Source organism: Neolamprologus brichardi, chromosome 9, assembly GCF_056152115.1.
Source record: "Neolamprologus brichardi isolate AB-2024 chromosome 9, ASM5615211v1, whole genome shotgun sequence".
Lineage (NCBI taxonomy): Eukaryota > Metazoa > Chordata > Actinopteri > Cichliformes > Cichlidae > Neolamprologus > Neolamprologus brichardi.
The window spans coordinates 16,787,559-16,809,175 of record NC_142112.1 but is presented as its reverse complement, the minus strand read 5'-3'; the positions used below and the strand labels follow the sequence as shown (position 1 = coordinate 16,809,175).

Sequence of the window (21,617 nt, the reverse complement as noted above, 5' to 3'; positions counted from 1 at the left end):
TTCAGTTATTGGGAATGTATTATCATTAAAAAATTATGTTTCCAAGCTTCAAATTAAGCATGCGACACATTAAAGTGGCTTCGTTTGATTTGTTGGGATATAGTTGGGATATATTCGCTGTACACAATATATCCCAACTATGACTGCGGTGATCCCACACTAAGCTGATAAGATAAGCATTTGCAGCATACCTTATCAAAAAGCAGCCTTCATTTCCTTTTAATATCATACACCATCAGCAAATTGATGTGAGTTTTTAAAATGCACATGTAGTATATGGTTTATTAGTATTCGCTATGACACAAAAAAGGAAAATTATCCAAATTTTTTATGAATATTTGAAGCATGAAAAGCAAAAAACATCAAAGCTTACAGGAGGATGGGAAAAGGCAAAACTTCACCCACTCTTTTACTCAACCTGTGGTGAGCTGCAAACATAAAGCTGCTAAAATTAAGCAAAAAGCAAACAAATTATCCTCATTCAAAATGTCATGTAAGAACCTCATTGGCTTACGGAATGTTGATGTTATTTAAAAAAAAATTCATACAAAAATATGACCTCATTCAAAAATGTCATGTGACAACCTCATTGGCTTATGGAATTCTGATGTCACAGGCTTCTAAAGCTTTGATCCTTTGATCCTTTGATCCTCATGAATCCTTAAGTAGGGGTGAGGATGTACAACTTTTAGTCCGTTATTTGCAGCACTTGTGTTAGCAGCATTCAAACGTTCACCAGAAAAGCATTTTCAAACATTTGGATCCTTTTCGTACTCACGGTATACAGACTCCAACATGTCTCAGAAACAGCAAGAAAGACAAGAATCTGACCCCAGCTCTATTCCATGGTATGAGTCCCTAGACCCTTATATCAGCTCTCTTCCTTGGGATGAACAGGTAGAATAAGAGGAAAAGCGATTGGAAGAAATGGAGAAAGAAAATCTCATGAACAGAGAGAAGATTAAGATCCTGACGGAAGAAAATGAGAGAAAGAGCGCTGAATTAGAAAAATTATCCTACCAGCTTCAGGAAAGGGAAGGTATTATTGAGGAGAAACAAAGGGATCTCCAAGATAAGAACAATCAGGAGCTCCAAGAAAAGCTTGATGAAGCTTTGGAAAAAATTAAAGATCTGCTCCAAAAGGAGACAAAAGAGAGCATTAAAGGGGATAAAATGCTCAAGAAGAATCAAGAGCTCCAAGAAAAGCTTGACGAAGCTCTGGAAAAAAATAAAGATCTGCTCCAAAAGGAGAAAAAAGAGAGCATTAAAGGGGATAAAATGCTCAAGAAGAATCAGGAGCTCCAAGAAAAGCTTGACGAAGCTCTGGAAAAAAATAAAGATCTGCTCCAAAAGGAGAAAAAAGAGAACATAAAACAGGAAAACATGCTCAAGAAGAATCAGGAGCTCCAAGAGAAGCTTGACGAAGCTCTGGAAAAACTGAAAGAAATCCACCAAGAAGAGAAACAACAGTCCACACAGCAGAGAGACATGCAGAGCAAACTCCAAGCCATGGAGGAAAAATACAAAGCGCTGCAGGTGAAGCATGACAAAACTCTGCACAAAAATCAACAGTTGCTTCAAGACAAGAAGCAAATGGAAATGAAACTGAAAGAAATGGACTCCAATGTTGACAAGATGGAGGAAAAACACAGATTGCTCCAAATCAGGCTCGATAAAACAGTGCACAGAAATAAAGAGTTCATTCAAGAGAGAGAGGAACAAGAAATGCTCGAGAAAGAAACGGATTCCAAGCTTGAAGTCTTGGAGGAAGAACTGAAAATGCTGCAAATGACTCTTGAGAAAACACTGCTCAAAAATAAAGAGATGCTTCATGAGAAAGACCAACAGAAAATACATCAGGAAGAAATGGATTGCAAGCTGAGGAACATCGAGAAACAAAATGAAGGCTTGCAAGTAATGCTTGACGAAGCTCTGGAGAGAAATAAGGAGTTCCTTCACGAGAAAGACCAACAAAAAATACAACAGGAAAAAATGGATTGCAAGCTGAGGAACATCGAGAAACACAACGAAGGCTTGCAAGTAATTCTTGATGAAGCTCTTGAGAGAAATAAAGAGATCCTCCAAGACAAGAAACAAGAGCCCGTAGAGCAGAGAGACCTACAGGGCAAACTCCAAGCCATGGAGGAAAAATACAAAGCTCTGCAGGTGAAGCATGACAAAACTCTGCACAAAAATCAACAGTTGCTTCAAGACAAGAAGCAAATGGAAATGAAACAAAAGGAAATGGACTCCAAGCTTGACGAGATGGAGGAAAAACACAGATTGCTCCAAATCAGGCTTGATAAAAAAGTGCACAGAAATAAAGAGTTCATTCAAGAGAGAGAGCAACAAGAAATGCTTGAGAAAGCAACAGACTGCAAGTTTGAAGTCTTGGAGGAAAAATGCAAAATGCTCCAAATAACTCTTGAGGAAACACTGCTCAAAAATAAAGAGTTGCTTCACGAGAAAGACCAACAGAAAATACAACAGGAAAAAATGGATTGCAAGCTGAGGAACATCGAGAAACACAACGAAGGCTTGCAAGTAATTCTTGATGAAGCTCTGGAGAGAAATAAAGAGTTCCTCCAAGACAAGAAACAAGAGCCCGTAGAGCAGAGAGACCTGCAGAGCAAACTCCAAGCCATGGAGGAAAAATACAAAGCTCTGCAGGTGAAGCATGACAAAACTCTGCACAAAAATCAACAGTTGCTTCAAAACAAGAAGCAAATGGAAATGAAACAGAAGGAAATGGACTCCAAGCTTGACGAGATGGAGGAAAAACACAGATTGCTCCAAATCAGGCTCGATAAAAAAGTGCATGGAAATAATGAGCTGCTTCAAGAAAAAGACCAACAGAAAATACAACAGGAAGAAGAAAAACTTGTTCTCCAGAGGAAAAATGAAGAACTCCAAGAATTGTATAATGAAACAAAGTACAAAACAACTGTACTGGAAGGAGAAAAGAAAAAACTGGAAAATCAATGCTCAGCGATGCAGAGTAGCATCAATGAAATGCTGAGAAAAAATACAGAACTTGAAGAATTTTCTAAGACCTTGAAGCACAAAACCACTGAAATCCAGGCGCAAAAGCAAGAACAACAGAAAACACATAAAGACCTGCAGTGTAGACTTCAAGATATCCAGAAGAGAAACCAGCAGCTGGAAGACATGCACACGGATGTGCACAAGGCAAAGCAAATAGAGGAGGCAGCAGTTAAAGAACTGAAAGACCATCTGAAAGAAAAACAAGAACAATTAGAAGACATGGTGAAAAGATGCAACAAACTTGAGAAAGAAAACACAGAAACAATGGATGAGCTGAGAACCCTCATCATTGAGAAAAAGGTGCTCGTGGAAGAGTATCTGAAAAAGAAGAAAAAACGCTTCTTCTGGTTCTGGAGGAGAGACACTGCTGCTTCTCACCTGATGTAACCTCGTCTTCCTCCACCTCTATTCCATCTTCATTTTCCCCCTTCCCCTTCCCCTTCCCCTTCCCCTCCCTCCTTTTTCTTTTTTCATCCTCACCCCCCGACCAGTCCCGGCAGTTGACTGCCCCCTCCTGAGCCTGGTTCTGCCATAGGTTTCTCCTTTAGGTTCCTTTCACTTTAAAGGAGTTTTTCCTATCCACTGTCGCCTGGTGCTTGCTCAGAGGGGATTGTTGGGCTTTTCTCTCCCCTTTCTTTTCTTCTTTCTTTCCCCCCTTTTCCCCCTTCTACCTTTTCCTTTACCCAATAAACACAATTGGCCACATTTTACATGTGTTTGAAAAATGTCTTCATTCAACAATAATTGATCTTAGGCATAAAAACAAGAAATGGGTAATAGCTGCATGTGTGTTTGTGTGTGTGCATAATATACATACTTGTATCCCAGAAGGAATTAATACTAGATGGGTAGAGACAGGTTTTAAAGACTAGAAATGAAAACATGTGAGTCCTATAATCTAAGCTTGTTTAACCAATAGGTGATGTTACATTTTAAATTAGGCACTTCATTACAGGACTGCCATTGTACCGAGGTACATTAAATACCATGAAAATGGATTTCTCGTGCCGCAGGTGACCTCGCTGTGAAGCTATTAACTTGTTGAATAATTTAGTTATTTAGTTATATAAAGTTATTTCTCACCACAGAGGGGAGGGAAATTCAGAAAGTCAAAAAAAATTTAAACTTGTAAACATTACAACTCATTCAACATGCCAACAAGGCATCAAGGAAATAAAGACATCTCAGTATCAGCTCTCTTCATGTCGTCTACTGACAGCAAAATGAGCACAATTCTATGGTTTTCTTGGCTTTTGGCATCTATTCGTCAGCTGAAGGTTTATACATCATTATAATCAGGACAGCCAGACTGGGAGACAGATCTGATATTCTCAGTCAATGATGAAAATCAAGCTTTTTTAGTTCCATCATATTAAAGCAAATTACATTTTCATTTCCATTTGTCCTGACAGGAAATAGCAGAAAATACCACATTTTGTTTAAACATGGGATGAATGCTATGCAGTTTAATATCTGAGCTGATATCATGCTACAAAACAACAAAAATCATTCCTATTTTCACACGTGAAGTCAAAGCTTTCTGGGAAGTTGAGTATATTGGATGTTTAATGGTAGAAACAGATGTTTTAGACTTCTAGAGACTGACAGATGTTAGTTTAAATCAAATCTGAATCCGATGTGCTTATCTGTCTAGTTGTGGTTTGCACAGATGTCAGGTTTTTAAAACTAATTAAAGGGTAATAGTGTGATATTTTATATTTATTTATTTCCTTTTCTTTGTCCTTCTTTAAGAAATTTGTATTGAAATAACAACAAGAGCAAGGGCCTTTATGTTGGGTCTGTGTTTCCACAAGCCCCGCTAGTTTAGAGACTTATGCATCATGAAGAAAACAAGACAGTCAGTGATCGATCGATTTACTTGCAAGGGAGGCCTCGTCGGTGTCTACCACAAAATGACCCCAACGACGGCCTCCGCTTGCTGCCTTTTATTGGGAAAACAGTTCACACAATACACATCACAGCAAAGCAACGTGCAACTTGTGATAAAACACTACAGCCCCCCCAGAACCTCAAGAGGCTGGGGAGGGGAACAAAGGAATTCCTTTCATCACAGAGTTGAAACAATGTAGAGATGGTTAGCATAAAAATGACAACATTAACAATTCACTTTAACACTTTATTTTGTCCTGATGAAACTCACTTTACTATACTTGACATAATTCTTTTTTATTTATACAGATATGCAGATATACTACATGTGTAACATTCATTGCATTGTTTAAATGTTTAATAATAAAGTACATGAATAACATGAGCTTATTATATCAGAGTAAAGTATATTTCCTATTAACTAGGCAGGTCATTGTCTCTTTTGACAACGCTGTCTTCAAATAAAAATAATTCCCTATATTCCCATCTATTCCAAACAACGGTAGTAAGTAACAAAGTTTCAAATTTGTCTTTCACTTTGACTCTTAATTTAGTAACCATGAACAAGAGGTCGGAGGTCAAATGTGGCATGATACCTTAATCTTTCTATGACACTTTCTGTATGTGGACCAGAGATGGGCAATAACGCATAATCCGATTGACTGACTGACGGGGACCATGACAGTGCGGGAAAGAGAACGACCATGCAGCTTTTAAAGCGTGGAAATACTGATCTTACTTTGAGTTTGATTCCTTAAAAAGTGACAAAAGTGTCCGCTGTTCACTGCATGGAAGAAAACTTCTTTTTACAGCAAAAAAACCCCTAAACTTCCGAGCAAGCACCGAGTACGCTGCCACGGGAATGCGAAATTCACAGAGAAACTCCAAGATTCTTCCACTGACATGCGGCACACCTGCACCAGGGCAAACCTTCGCCTGCTCCACTCCTGCTAAGCAGGGGAAAATAGAGCAACAGGACCGCTGAGTCTTTGATTTGATTTATTTTATGCTGTGTTTTACTTGCATCTTTGAAAGAGTGAATGTAAACACAAAAAACTATTTTATTTTATGTGCTGGAATGTGCAGAAAATAGGTTTAAATGTTAAACAAATTTCTTCCAGTCAGAGAATGTTGCATATGATTTCATTTTTGCTTGATGCATAAAGTTAAAAGATTAAAACTAATAAAACTAGTTTTAAAAAGAGACTTTTTCATTTGATTACATTTTGTATGATGGATTATGCAGAAAAAGTAGAATAGGGCTGAAAGATCTTTCGCTTTATCACCTATTCAGGTTGTAAATTGTGTGTTTTTTAAAGTAACTTAGTAACTAATTGCTTTTGAAAATAAGTAATCAGTAACAGGATTACTTTTGGGGGATATAATCAGTAATTAGTTACTGATTACTTTTTTCAAGTAACTTGACCAACACTGATGCCAACTACTCACTAAGTGGTGGAAAAAGTTTGGTTTGGTTTAGTTTTGCTTTCATCTTTGCTTTTGCGCCCTCCTGGGTCGCATTGTCTAATCAGCCTCTTGTGCATTTGTAATCCTGCCTTTCCCTCTGCTTTGCCTCACAAACAGCATGCACACCTGACTTGACTGCAGGATAAAATAAATACGGTCAGTATAAAAAGAAAAGCAGCAGAGAGAAGAAAACATTTAAAGTCCCTCCACCAAGCAAAGATTTATCAGTAAAACCTGGATTTTGGCAGCGTTTGGGAAAACAATTCATCCAAAATGAAGTATTAAGAATCAGTTTCTTATCCTGGTAAAAGGGAGAAAGGATGGACTATAGCAGAGGAGGTGAAAAAGCAGAGATTTATATAGAACAAAAACGACACTGGAGTTTTATGTCAGGAGGTGTGAAAAAGTGATGTAGGTTTGAAAGATGTGAAGAAAAGATAGAAAAGATTGAGAGAAGGGCAAAGAAGTCATCAGAGGGCAGTACAGCAGGAAGAGATATGGACAGAGAGCTTCCCTGTAGTCACATCTGAGAGGGTGCAATAACCAGAAAAGTAAAAAAGGTGAGAAAATAATGAGCTAAAAAAGAGAGCTGCAAAGGATATGAGAGAGAAATGCTGTAAGCATGTCTCCAGGCTCTGAATTGAAGGATTTTAGCACACAATGCTTTGTGTTTTCAAATTCACAAAATCATATTTTACGTTCTTGTAGCAATAACCATGTGAGACTGAAGTTTAAATACTTTTCTTCATCCCGTGTGCAAGAGTCAATTATAGCATCATTTGGAGAGTTATATTTCATTTAGCATGTTATCCTTTTTGAACGTATATCTGAAGGTGACCTAAAATAAAGCACAGTACAGTCAGAGAGTCTTTTATTGATTGAAATCTACTTCTCCAGCTTTTAGGAGATAACTGAAAGTACACATGAAAGGTGTTCAGTAGGTTGTCAGCATTATTTTATTAGCAAATTTGAACATTAGTTTATCTTGTTACTGACACTTGTCTTTTTTTAATTACATCAGTGTGAATTTTGTGGTTTGTTTTGTTCGACAAAGTATTGAGTCAGGTGTTGTACTTAGTTTTTCATAGGACAGTACAGAGTTCAGTGAAAAGTTTCTTTTCCACGTGAGCTAGAGCTAAAGCAAAAAATGTCAGGCTCAGATATGTTTTAAAAAGTGAATAAATAATATTATACAATAGTTAGGATAAACTATAGCATGTAAACAGTTGATGGTAGACTTTAAATATTTGACTTTTATTTGATGTTTATTATGTTTACCATATAGATCAGACATACTTTATCATTTGAATGACAAACTAAAAAAAAGATAAGAAAGAAGTTCTGTGTCAGACTAAAAGAGTTGACTTTAGACTTAACTTGCTGTCATCTGATCTTCAAGCTTACTGTATACCCATGAGGGTGGTATTTATGTTTTTAATTGCATTAAAAAAACAACAAAAATAAATAAATCCCCACCAAAATATCACACAGTACTCTTTATTGCCCTTAATGATATAAGCAGTAAAAGACACTATAAACTGAGTTGATCTTACTTACTGGATATAATATGTTTTGGTCATGAGTCATGCTCTGAGTGCGTGCACCCTGACGGCTCCACTCCGTCAGTCATTAAGCCTGGGAATGCTGGGCACCCCAGGGCTGGAATAAGAGAGCTGCACACTGAAGTGGGAAATGTCAGATATAGGCTGGTGGTGAGGAAAGTCCAGGACTGCCAGTGTGTGTTCAGATACCTGTAAGTATATTGATTACTGCAGTGTGTGTTATTGATGGTAAGAGTTCTGGTGATGTTGACTATGAACGCAACTGCATCTTGTATTTATTTAATCAGTGTTTTGCAGTTATCTTGTAAATGTGAAAGCATTGTGACATGTACAGCATTTTGGATGAAGTCGCTGCTTTTTGGACGGCCTCAGTGCTGCGTGTGTTTAATGTATTTACCTCTATAGTGCTGCGTGCACCAGAATAGTTGCAGCTGTCAACCTTACGGTAAGTTGGTGGCAGAGCAGTGGGGTAGGCTAAAGTAACTGTGCGTGTGTAGATTATATAAATGAACATATAAATTATATAAACTGTATAATCTTTTAATCAATTAATGTATTATTTTAAAATTCCCCTCTTGCCCCTGCAGACTGTCTATCCTTCCAGCGCAGGTCTTCCACCAGAGGCCTGGGATCTTGAGGGTCCTGTGCAGTATCCTGCTGTTCAGAACAGAGATCTCTGATGTTGTTCCAGGATTTCCTGGTGCCACTCGCCTAGCTTGGGAGTCACTGCACCTAGTGCTCCAGTTACCACTGGGACCACTGCTACCTTCACCCTCCACATCTTCTCTGAGCCCTTGGTACTTTTCAAGCTTCTCGTGTTCCCAGTTGTTACATGATATAATCTCGATATCTTTCTACAAAGGGACAAACTCAGCAAAAGCTGTCCTATCGATGCATCAATCAGCATCAATCTCCTTTTTGTTTTTTGTTTTTTATTTTTCCATCTACCATTTACAGCTCCAAATGTTAACTAGAAAAGTGTAATAATTAGGCAGAGCACCCTGAAACTCACTTAAAAACATGTGAAGAGAAGATTTTCTTCAGAAAAAACAAAACGAAACAACAAGAACTAGGGAACAGTAAAATCCAATCTCTACAGCCTTAAACGCCAAATAATAGTAATAAAATAATATCTAAACCACAGAGAGGAGTGTACACTAGAGCAGGGGTGTCAAACTCCAGGCCTCGAGGGCCGGTGTCCTGCAAATTTTAAATATCATCCTGGGTCAACACACCTGAAACACCTGATTAGTTCATTACCAGGCTTCTGGAGAACGTCAAGACATGTTGAGGAGGTAATTTAGCTATTTAAATCAGCTGTGATGGATCAAGGACACATCAAAAACCTGCAGGACAACGGCCCTTAAGGCCTGGAGTTTGACACCTGTGCACTAAAGGTAGGTGGATCACTACCAACTCTAGTATTGGTATCTGATCGATACTAGCTCATTAGGATCAATACTTTGTTTCTATCTCCTTAAGCTCAGTAGGTATAATTGTATTACATAAATAAAATTTTTGGAGATTTAGAAAGGCTGAGGTTCAGGTGTCAGAAGTAGGATAACCGGAAAGGAAGAGCTGAAAGCAGTACTTTGGCTGTGATTCATGTGTGATCCTTTGCAATATTTCAATCACAGCTCACACCCTGTATTTTCACTTCCCGGCAGACTCGAGAGTATTTTGTCATATGCCTCGACAAACCCACACATGCGGTAAAAATGTGGGCAAAAGTTATTATTTTCTTGTGCTAGTCTAAGTGTGCTTGTTTTGTTTTTGATTTTCACCACCCCCCTTTTTCTTCAGCTGATGGTACGGTCCAAAATGCGAAGTCATATGACTCGCTGTTGTGTTATTTGGTTTTTTACATGATCGTTTACAAATACCGTACCAACAAACACCCCTCTTCCTCTGCGCTGGTCCACAATGCAGAGTCTTGTGAATTGGCGTGTGTTTATTAGCTTTTTGGTCATTTTTTACCAACAAAATGTTGTCGAAGTGGAAATGTGCGGGGGGCTGACCGAGGTGAAGCAGGCTGATGAAGCAGTTCAGAAGATCTGTGATGCAGTGAGTAGAAACGGGAGATTTTACACTTGCACAGATATGGCCTGTGCTTCATATTGATGTTGCTGTCATTGTTATTCAGATGAAGCCTCTCGCAGAGCAGAAAACCGGGAGAAACTTCGAGGTTTTCACTGCAAAGAACTACAAAACACAGCTTGTAGCTGGGACCAACTACTTCATTAAGGTAATGTTTGTAATGCAAGCAGTGAGCAGTGACAACACTACAAAGCTCTGAGATCTTGCATGCAATAAAATATAATTAAAAAGAGCATTGATTGATATTGTGCTCTGTCAGGTGAAAACTAAAGCAATGATCAGTGGGGTTTTTTTAGTTACTATCTCTTCACATATGTAGTGATTTTACAAGAAGGTGTGGGCAAACCTTTAACTGTTATTTCTGTGAAGGTTCTCAGTCATCCAGGTCATCGTAGTCAAAGGAGCTTGCAAAGAAAAGCGTCTGGACTTCTTTAAGTTACTTGAAGACGTTTCACCTCTCATCCGAGAGGCTTCTTCAGTTCTAAGGTCAAAACACTGGAAACACTTCTACCCTCTCCAATCTTAGAAGAGGTTTACAAGTTTGTGGACAAGGCTCAGCGGGCCCAACACTCGAAAGGAAAAGAAAGACAACGCAGGAAATTTCACACCTTGCTTTCAAAAACACACACTCCTCATTCTGAATCTGAACCTACACAACCCATAGAAGAAAACACACCTGAAGACAGTCAGGAGAAATGGGTCAAGAACTTTTCAGACAGGAATCTCACTGAACCTGAAAAGAGAGTATTAGCCAAAGGTCTCAATTTTGCCATTTCTCCACAACAGTTGCCCATAGTGGACCTCATCACAGCCACAGAATCTGCCATTCGGATTAATAAATTATCACAGACAGAAGCAGAGCAAATCAGGATGAAAGTCTCAGCCACCCTCTCCAGTGCCAAAGTCCCTCCGTCCAACCTCACAATACAGGAAAAGAAGGCCGTCGCTTCCCTGAGCAAAGACCACAACATCACTGTTTTACCAGCGGATAAGGGAAGATGCACCGTGGTCCTAAACACTACAGACTACCATACAAAGATCACTACTCTCCTCAGTGACAACAATACCTACGAAGCCTTAAAGCGAGACCCCACAAGCAGCTACAAAAAGAAAGTTATAGCTTGCCTTCAAGACTTGGAAAAGGACAAAATCATTGACCGCCTTACTTATCACCGCCTTTACCCAGGGGATGCCATACCCTGCATTTACGGACTTCCAAAAATCCACAAGGAAGCTGTCCCACTCAGACCCATAGTGAGTAGCATAAACTCAGCCACTTATAACATTGCAAAACACCTTGCTACCATCCTTGCTCCTCTCGTGGGGAACACCCCACACCACATCAAGAACTCCACCGACTTCACTGACAAGGTCCAGAAACTTACCCTGGATCCAGATGAAACAATAGTGTCCTTTGATGTAGTCTCTCTCTTCACTTGCATACCCACCACGGAGGCAGTGGAGACTGTCAGAAAACGACTACAAGAAGACAGCTCCTTGGAGGACAGGACCAACTTCACACCCGATCAGATTTGCACACTGTTAGACCTCTGCCTCACCACCACATATTTCAAATACAACGAAGGCTATTACAGACAAAAACATGGCTGTGCCATGGGCTCCCCCGTGTCACCTATTGTAGCCAACCTTTACATGGAGGAAGTGGAAAGGAAGGCTCTTGGCTCTTTCAAAGGAAGAGTACCCAGCCACTGGTACAGATATGTAGACGACACCTGGGTCAAAATCAAGACACAAGAAGTGGAATCCTTCACTGCGCACATCAACGCTGTGGATAAAAACATCAAGTTCACCAGGGAAGACATGAAGGATGACTGTTTGCCTTTCCTGGACTGCGCTGTGCACATTGAAGAGAATGGCAACCTCAACATCGAAGTTTACCGGAAGCCCACACACACGGACCAGTACCTCCTATTTGACTCCCATCACCCTCTGGAACACAAACTTGGAGTAATTAGGACCCTACACCACCGGGCAGAACATGTTCCCTCTAAGCCTGAAGGGAAAAAGAAGGAACACACACATGTAAAGGAAGCACTCAAAACGTGCGGCTATCCTAAATGGGCGTTTTTAAAGTCAGCAAAGAGGCACAGAAAAGAAGATCAGACACCAGCGAGGGAGGATAAGAAGGACAGGCGCAACAACATTGTCATCCCCTATGTAGCCGGTGTATCAGAGAAACTCAGGAGGGTTTTCTCCAAGCATGACATCCCGGTGTACTTCAGACCCAGCAACACACTCAGACAAAAACTGGTTCACCCGAAAGACAAAACGCCAAAACACAGACTTAACAATGTGGTGTATGCCGTACAGTGCAGCGAGGAATGCCCAGACCTCTACATTGGAGAGACCAAACAGCCACTTCACAAGCGCATGGCACAACACAGAAGAGCCACCTCCACAGGACAAGATTCAGCTGTCCATCTGCATCTTAAGGATAAAGGACACTCTTTCGAGGATGCCAATGTTCACATTTTGGACAGAGAGGACAGATGGTTTGAAAGAGGAGTGAAAGAAGCCATCTATGTCCACTGTGAGCGACCATCTTTGAACAGAGGCGGTGGTTTACGACACCAACTCTCTGCCATCTATAATCCAGTTTTGAGATCCCTTCCCAGACGCCTTAACGCCCACTCACACCCTGGGACATCTGACCTCAGGAATTCGCATAATAAGGTGGGGCCAGGTTTCACAATGAACTCACCTGAAACTCTGGCTGATTGGGACCCACACCCAGTTCCACACCTTGGCTCAGGCGATTAGAGGATCATCAGGGGGTCCTTTTGTCCCTCTGTGGGGGGACACTCCCACTAGGGTTATATCTGGGACTCTCCACCATTTGACCTTAGAACTGAAGAAGCCTCTCGGATGAGAGGTGAAACGTCTTCAAGTAACTTAAAGAAGTCCAGACGCTTTTCTTTGCAAGCTCCTTTGACTACGATGACCTGGATGACTGAGAACCTTCACAGACATATGTAATGTGCTCTCTTTTTCATGCCTTTGTTAAGAGCCTTGCAGCAGCAGCATTTTGGACTGACTGGAGACAGTTAAGATTCTTTTGGCTCAAACAAAGAAAACAGCTGTTACAATAATCTAAGCAAGCTGAAATAAAAGCTTGAATAATCATTTCCAATTCAGATTTAGACAACAACAGTCTGGTGAGGAGTAGTTTGGGAGACTGTGGGTGTTCATAAAGTACCTCCTATCTCCTATTCCTAGACTTCTTCCCTGATGTTGATGAGAAAAGGTCATTGATAAATCGATAAACGCCTGTGAAAAATATCATTACAAAGGTTGGCATATGAAAGAAAGAACCTCTAGGGTCAGATCTATGGAACGCCAGGACTGCCATAATGAATTAATTAAATACACCATTAAATAATTAATTAAATGTGGCAATAATTAATTAAAATTGAAAATAATTAATTCAATAAATATTTAAGACACATTTAATTAATTAATTATTGACACATTTTATTAATTATTGACATATTTAATTAATTAATGTCACATTTAATTAATTATTTAATGGTGTATTTAATTAATTCATTATGGCAGTCCTGGCGTTCCATACAGCTCTACTCATGCCTGCAGCAGCTAAAAGCCTTCTTTTGACATTAAAAAGCTGTTGGGTTTACTAAAGAGGCTCAGCGTCAGCTTGTGACTGAAAGTTGTGAACAGGAGTATTTTTGCAGCTGGCCTTTGATTCAAAATCTTAAACACTAAATGGGATTTGAGCCTAAGAAACTCAAACTGAGGATCATCCACAAAGACCAACAAGTCAAAGAAGACAGGCACGTTCTCATTTTTACAATCTCACATGCCAGTGCAACAGGGACTAATATCAGGTTTAAATGTCAACATAGTATACTCACCTAAATCTGTCTCTCAGCCCAGGAAGTCTGAACAGCCCCTGCTATGTAGTTACCAGCACAACAACTTGGATGTGATCCTGATCCCAAAGCTCTACTAAGGGAATAGTTTAAGCTTTTAGCCAATTCATTTCTGTGTTCGGGATTCCCAAAGTAATTCAGAAGGATCAAGGCTCTAATTTTACTTCTAGATTATTTGCACAGGCTCTCCAACAACTTCATTTTAAACATAAATCATTGGTGTGTCATCGTCAAAGTAAGGATTCATTAGAACGCTCCCATCAGCATTTAAATCATTGCTGCTTGTTGCACCGAACTGAAGGCTGATTGGGATGAAAGTTTGCCTTGGCGCTTACTGGCAGCCAGAGTAAGTAAGTTAATCCAATTTTTTTATATAGCGCTTTTTAAGACATGAAGCTATTAAAAAGTGCTTCTCAAGGGAATATAAAAGCGTATCAAACAAAACAACATATTACACATGAACATTACCCAAATGCCTGTCTAAACAGATGTGCTTCAAGCTGTTTTTTAAATGAAGCCACAGAGTCGATGGTGTGTAGTGGGGAGGTAAACTGTTCCAGTGTTGGAGCTAGGGTTTGAAAAGCGCGATCCCCCTTTGTTTTCAAACGGGTCCGTGGAATAGTCAGAAGACCACTATCACTGGCTCTGAGGATCCGGTTTAGAGAGTTTGAAGGTTGAAAAAGCTCCGCGATATAGGTGGTGGTCTCATCTTGTGAAAATATGAACATAAAAGTGAGAATTTTAAACTGATATCTGCACCCAACCAGACACCAGTGTAAGGATTTTAACATGAGAGTGATATGGGACTTCCAGCCTAATTGCAAGCGACAACGTTTTGTCTAGTTTCTGGTTTCACTTACTTTCTATTGTGAGTTTATGTATTTTAGTTTAGTTTTTATTGTTTGAAATTGTTTTGCTTTTCATTACAATTTTCAGTTCAATTCTATTTTATTTATATAAATAAAATTACAAATCACAGCAACAGTTGCCTAGGGGTGCTTTAGACTGTAAGCTAAAGACCCTACAATAACACATACCCCACAGTGGCCATGAAGAACTCCCTTTTAAAAAGAAGAAACCTCCAGCAGAACCAGGCTCAGGTAAGGGGCTGCTGTGCCAGAGAGCAAGAGAATAATAATAACTAATAATAAGATGCAGAGTGGCGTATAAACACATAGTCAGAAAAGTGACATGAGAAGAATCTTATTTCAGCACAACTAAGGGAGAATTCAGGGTCCCCTGGTCCAGTTCTAACTTTATGCTTTATTCAAAATGAAACTTTATGTTAAAGGAATTCCCTGACTTACACTGTCTTTGTGTCTTTGTTTAGAAGCAGAACGACACAGATGGATCCACTTCCCAACCCTGTCATTGCTGTGGTGGTGGGAAAGATATTTCTGTTCTAAAACTTTTGTGCATACAAAATAATACGACAGGACTTGAAGGAAAGTAACACATTTACTCTCATTTGGGGCGACTGAGGATGGATCAGATGAGTTTCACACCTACCTTTTGTCCTCATACCTGGTGGTAATGGACAGCGTGTTGACTTATCAACACTGGGGTCTTTTGTTTGATGGCTCCACAGTGCCTCCTTCTGGCCGTGAAGAAGCACCACACCCCTCTACTCTTTCCATTACAGGGAATGTGTAGAAAGCACAAACCTTTAATAATCACAGCTGAGATCATAAAGTGTAGTTATCCTTCCTTCCTTTCTTTCTTCCTTCCTCTTAAGCACTTAAGGGTTGCTGAAGAGGGGGTTGAAGAGTATCCCAGCTGTCACGAGGTAAAACTCAGGGTACACACTTGACAGTTCACCACTCATGATCACATTCCCAATAGATTATTGTAGTTCCCAAAAGAATCAACAATTAACCTAAAAAAGCAAGTTGTTGGACAGTGAGAGGGAGCCGGAGCATCCTCAGAGAACCCAACATGCAAACAACAGATTCACATGCACGACCTTCTTGCTGTGAGGCAACAGAACTAACCACTGCATCGCCATGCTGACCTTAGAGTGCAGTCCTGTGGTGGAAAATGTTACTGTGGGTGCTTTAGATTATATTACATACAAACAAAAAGTACTGGTTTATTATATCAGTGGGTAAAAGAGTCAAGATTGGATCTAAAGGATGTAAATGGACACGCACAGTGCATTTCTGCTCAGTCTGAACACTCAACGCAGCCTCATTCGCCCAACTGAAACTCAGCGTTCAGTATCTCCTTTTTTTCACCAAAAGACTTTCTCTGTATCTCTGCTCTGTTTGTTTTTGACTTGAAACACTAAATAAATGTTTTACTACACATCTGTCTCGATTGTTTAATCAGCTGCTGTAAACTGTCCAAATTTAAAATGCTACATTTAGTAGTTTTATTATTATTATTGTTATTATTACTGGTATTTTTTACATAATTATTATTATAAATTTGTTGTTATTGGCATCATTAGTAGTAGTACTAGTTATATTATATTATTATTTAAAATATTATTGTTATTATTATTGTTGCTGTTAAGTAAAGTAAGTGTATTGCATTTGTGCAGTGGTTACAGTGGTGACACTTATTAGACTCTGTAGGCTGTGCCCCAGTTTTTCAGGGTCCTTTTAGGTGCAGTTGTTGCAACCACTGTCAATGTGACACCATCACAGAACAAGTTTATTAAACCAGAAGAAGAAAGAGAACTCTAATATGATGGCTGCACACCAGCTGGACCATTATAATCACATCACATCACTTCAAGGACTCCAAGAATGTTCATACAGGGAGGATAAATAAAGTTTTTGATTATTTATTATAAAAAAGAGATGATATATATATAATGCAGCAGGGACTCCACCAGCTAACATGTCAGTTCATTTGACACATTGATTTATTTATCATTTCTTTTTCTCTCTCAGCTTTTCAGCTCCACATTTTTGCCATTTCTTCCACACTTAACTCTTTTCTACAAGGTGAGCCCACAGTGAATGTAGGAGAGGGCAGGTGGCATTAAGAGATTTAAATTGGCAATCTAGGGGCCAGTTAGTTCTTCCTTTGGTGAAAGCTGGGCTCTTCAGTTCAGCATGGTACAGCTCCAAAGATTCTGCAACATCAAACCCTCTGTTTGCTAATGTTACATCACCTGGGCTGAGGCAGTCCAGGTAATTTCAACAGTTTCTATTTTTGTTTTTAAACTTTAGATATAAACAAAACAAGAAAAGTAACATTTGTCACTCTCTATCTTCACGATGGAAGATTCATGTTCATCTCAAAAGTGTTAGCAACAGTTCTAGAAAAGGAGACATGTTTGTTCCAGTTTGCAGAAATGTTATTATAAATGTTCAAACTACTGCACTGTAAAATCTAATTAGTTCCCAGAACTCAAAAAACTATGCAAACTCGTTACCTCCAAAAAATTGAGTAAAGTTTACTTAAGATGACTGTTAGGAGAACTTATTCATTGCAAGTATGCAGTACTAAGAATAACTTGATGTTCCTGAAGGTGCTTTATGAATTGTTTACCCACTGACAAACATTTTGAGTTCTTCTAAATTAAAAAACAATTTGTGGAAACCTGATTATTATTTAAAAAGAATGATTAACAACACTTCTTGTAATGGTGTTAAAATCAGCTCAATGTTTATTTTCAAATGCAAAAAGTAAACTACACTGCCGCCATGGCAACTATGACACGTTTAGAATCTTATGACCACTTTGTCCTTTGATCCTTTGATCTTAAAAACCCTCAAATAGGAGTGAGACACAACCACTTTTAGTCCGTTATTCGCAGCATTTATGTTCGCAGCATTCAAACGTTCGCCAGAGAAATCTTTTTAAAAATTTCAATACTTTTGAGAGTGACAGTTTACAGATTCAAACATGTCTCAGAGAAAAAACAATAAAGAAATCCTTGAAGAGAACGAACACCTGAAAATAAACCAGAGAGACATGCAGTGCCAACTCCAAGACATGGAGGTGAAAAACAGAGCGCTGCAGGCAAAGCTTGATGAAAGACCGCACACAAAGGAAGAGTTTCTTCAAGAAAAAAGGCTACAGGAGATAAAACAGAAGGAAATGGATTTCAAGCTTCAGGACATGGAGAAACACAACAAAGGCTTGCAAATCAAGCTTAATGAAGCTCTGAAAAAAATTAAACAACTCCTCCAAGAAAAACAACAACAGGACATGAAGCAGTGCAAACTCCAAGGCATGGAGGAAAAATACAAAGCGCTTCAGGTAAAGCTTGATAAAACACTGAACAAAAATAAGGAGTTGCTTCAAGAACAAAAGCAACAAGAAATTAAACAGAAACAAATGGACTGCAAGCTTGAAGACGTGGAGGAAAAATACACAGCGCTGAAAATAAAGCTTGATAAAGCACTGCAAAGAAACAAAGATTTCCTTCAAGAGAGAGAACAGCAAGACATGAAACAGAAACATCTGGATTGCAAGCTTCAGAACATCGAGAAACACAACGAAGGCTTGCAAGTAATGCTTGATGAAGCTCTGCAAAAGAATAAAGAAATCCTTGAAGAGAAGGAACACCTGAAAATAAACCAGAGAGACATGCAGTGCCAACTCCAAGACATGGAGGTGAAAAACAGAGCGCTGCAGGTAAAGCTTGATGAAAGACCGCACACAAAGGAAGAGTTTCTTCAAGAAAAAAGGCTACAGGAGATAAAACAGAAGGAAATGGATTTCAAGCTTCAGGACATGGAGAAACACAACAAAGGCTTGCAAATCAAGCTTAATGAAGCTCTGCAAAAAAACAAAGAACTCCTCCAAGAAAAACAACAACAGGACATGAAGCAGTGCAAACTCCAAGGCATGGAGGAAAAATGCAAAGCGCTTCAGGTAAAGCTTGATAAAACACTGAACAAAAATAAGGAGTTACTTCGAGAACAAAAGCAACAAGAAATTAAACAGAAACAAACGGACTGCAAGCTTGAAGACGTGGAGGAAAAATACACAGCGCTGAAAATAAAGCTTGATAAAGCACTGCAAAGAAATAAAGATTTCCTTCAAGAGAGAGAACAGCAAGACATGAAACAGAAACATCTGGATTGCAAGCTTCAGAACATCGAGAAACACAACGAAGGCTTGCAAGTAATGCTTGATGAAGCTCTGCAAAAGAATGAAGAAATCCTTGAAGAAAAGGAAAAACTGAACATTAACCAGAGAGACATGCAGTGCCAACTCCAAGGTGTGCAGGAACAATACGGAGCGCTGCAGGCAAAGCTTGATGAAACACTGCACAAATATCAAGAGCTGCTTCAAGACCAAGAACAACAGGAAATAAAGCAGAAAGAAGGCAAACAAGCCAAATTAGAAGAAGTGGAGAAAACATGCAAGAGACTTGAGCAGGAGAATACAGAAACAATCGATCAGCTGAGAACCCTCATCCTAGAGAAAAAAGTGCTCGTGGAAAAGCTGATGGAAAAGAAGAAAAAACGCTTCCGCTTCTTCTGGAGGAGGGACACTCCTGCTTTTTCTACTTTTTCTACTTTTTCTACTGCTGATGTCACCTCGTCTTCCTCCACCTCTGTTCCATCTTAACTTTCACCTCTCCTCTCCCTTTCTCTCCCTTTCCCTCCTGACACCTCTCCCTCCCCTGTCTCCCTTTAACTCCTATCACCTGTCCCATCTCCCTCCCCCCTCTCTCTCTTTTCACCCTCACCCCCCAGCCAGACCCGACAGTTGACTGTCCCCTCTAGAGCCTGGTTCTGTCATAGGTTTCTTCCTTTAAAGGGAGTTTTTCCTATCCACTGTCGCACCTAGTGCTTGCTCAGAGGGGATTGTTGGGGTTTTCTCTCCTCTATCTCTTTCCTCCTTTCTATCCCTTTCCTTTACCTTCTTCTTTACAACCTCCTCCCCCCCCCCCCCCCCCTTTCTATTTCCTCAATAATTTAATGATAAACACAATTGGCAAAATTTTAAAAAGTCAGATCAATGTCTTCATTCAAGAATTAATTGTCTTTGTTACGGGGTCATGTGTATTTTGTGTTTTCCTCGGGCTGGTGATCCTTGCAGTCGTTGAGCACAGGAGTCCAGATTTTTAGTGTTTTAATCACATTTAGTGTTACAGTTTAGATCACAACAATAGGATATCCACAATTTAGGATTCAGACATTTGTTTTTTCCAATACCGTAATCATTCTATGATTGAGTCGTTTACAGAACCAGCAGTTAGCAGCAATAACTTCAGTAAAATGTAAAATTAAAGATCATTTTTTGAGTTAGACCACTTTGAGCCGTGTCTTTTTTGGCCGTTAAAGAATACAAAGAACTTGATTTAATACATACTTGACAGTGGATTTGAGGTGTTTGTGCTGTGTTTGATTTTTGCTAAAGTTACTGCTGTGCATTATGGCCAAACCTCCACTTTGGTCTCATCTTTTAAAAATATGTTGCTCCAGAAGCCTTCAAGGGCAAATTTGCAAACCTCAACTGAGTTGTTGTGTTCTTCTTAGAGACAATAAGCTTTCTCCTGGCAGCCCTTCGAAACCAACCATACATGTTTTGTCTTTTTCTAATTAAACTGTCATGAATGTTAACATTTAACATGCTGTTTAAGGCCTGCAGAGGCTCAGATGCAGCTCTTGGGTATTGTGCAGTTTCTGTGAGCACTGAACAGTCTTTGGGGTGGATCTGAATGCTCCAGACTAGCAAACTTGCTCACGGTCAGTTAATCAAGTGCATAGAACTCTGTGATGAATTTTCACATTTACTCTGTGAATCTTCATTCTTCTAGCTAGTCTTTACTCTTCTAGAAGCTTTCTTTGGGGGTAAGGGTAAGCTGAAGCCATCTGATGTTTATGTTCATGAATATGACACACGGAAACATTTTGACTTTTTTTTTTATTGTTTACTAAAATACTTTTAAATCTCTAGTTTTAGTTTAAGAACCATCTAGTCCAGCAGGTGGCGGTAATGCACGTTAAAGCTCTAACCGCCAAAGTAAAACCCAAAAGAAGAAGAAGCCGCAGCGTTCCCACTTCATTGCGTTTGTGTTTTAGTTTATTTTTCTTCCTCATCTAAAGTGAAGCACTAAGGTAACTTTGATTTGAGTTCAGTCAATCTTGAATTTAGCTCCTGAGTGAAGTTTTCTGTTGCTCTCCTCGGTCTCTGTTGTCAGTTATTTGTGAATCTGTTGAAAGAAAAAGCGTCTACATCAAGTCAACCTGCTATAAACTAATTTACAAGAAGATATCAACAAATACTAATGAAACACTGAGAAGACAACAGTGTTATTATTAGAAGAAAGCTTTTAAATTAGCTAAGTGTAATCAGGGTTTCTGTTGTTTTATTAGTCTGTTACTAAGCGCTAGTTAGCATCTCTGTGTCACTTTGTGGCACCTGCACAGTTTTTGAATGCAGCGTGCTATCCAAGCTAGCTAGCTAGCGCCACCCTTCATCCATATAAGGTCACTTCTGACTACAAAAAATCCCAACATGTTGGCGGTAAAAGTGCTATAATGAAATCCATTTATGAGAAATGTAAAAATAAATGTATTCCAGGCTAAAACACAGCTGCCTTTGTCAGCGCAAAGTTGTGTTGTCCCACAGGGCATGTGATTGTAAAAACCGGCCTCACTCTGAGACGCCTGTTATTAGAATCATTTCAAAGATGATTTGATAAATTCTGATCAGTATTCAGTAAATGAGT

General features: G+C 39.4%; 1 protein-coding gene and 1 pseudogene across 1 annotated transcript; both read left to right on the top strand.

Moving 5' to 3' along the window:
* The first annotated feature begins 712 nt into the window (after positions 1-712).
* On the top strand, positions 713-3,743 carry LOC148101307 (uncharacterized; annotated as a pseudogene).
* A 14,087-nt stretch (positions 3,744-17,830) lies between these two features.
* Positions 17,831-19,822, top strand: LOC148101306 (uncharacterized). Its single transcript, XM_087846026.1, has one exon. The coding sequence runs from the start codon at positions 17,831-17,833 to the stop codon at positions 19,505-19,507; it is 1,677 nt and encodes a 558-aa protein (XP_087702152.1). The 3' UTR covers positions 19,508-19,822.
* The last annotated feature ends 1,795 nt before the right edge of the window (positions 19,823-21,617 follow it).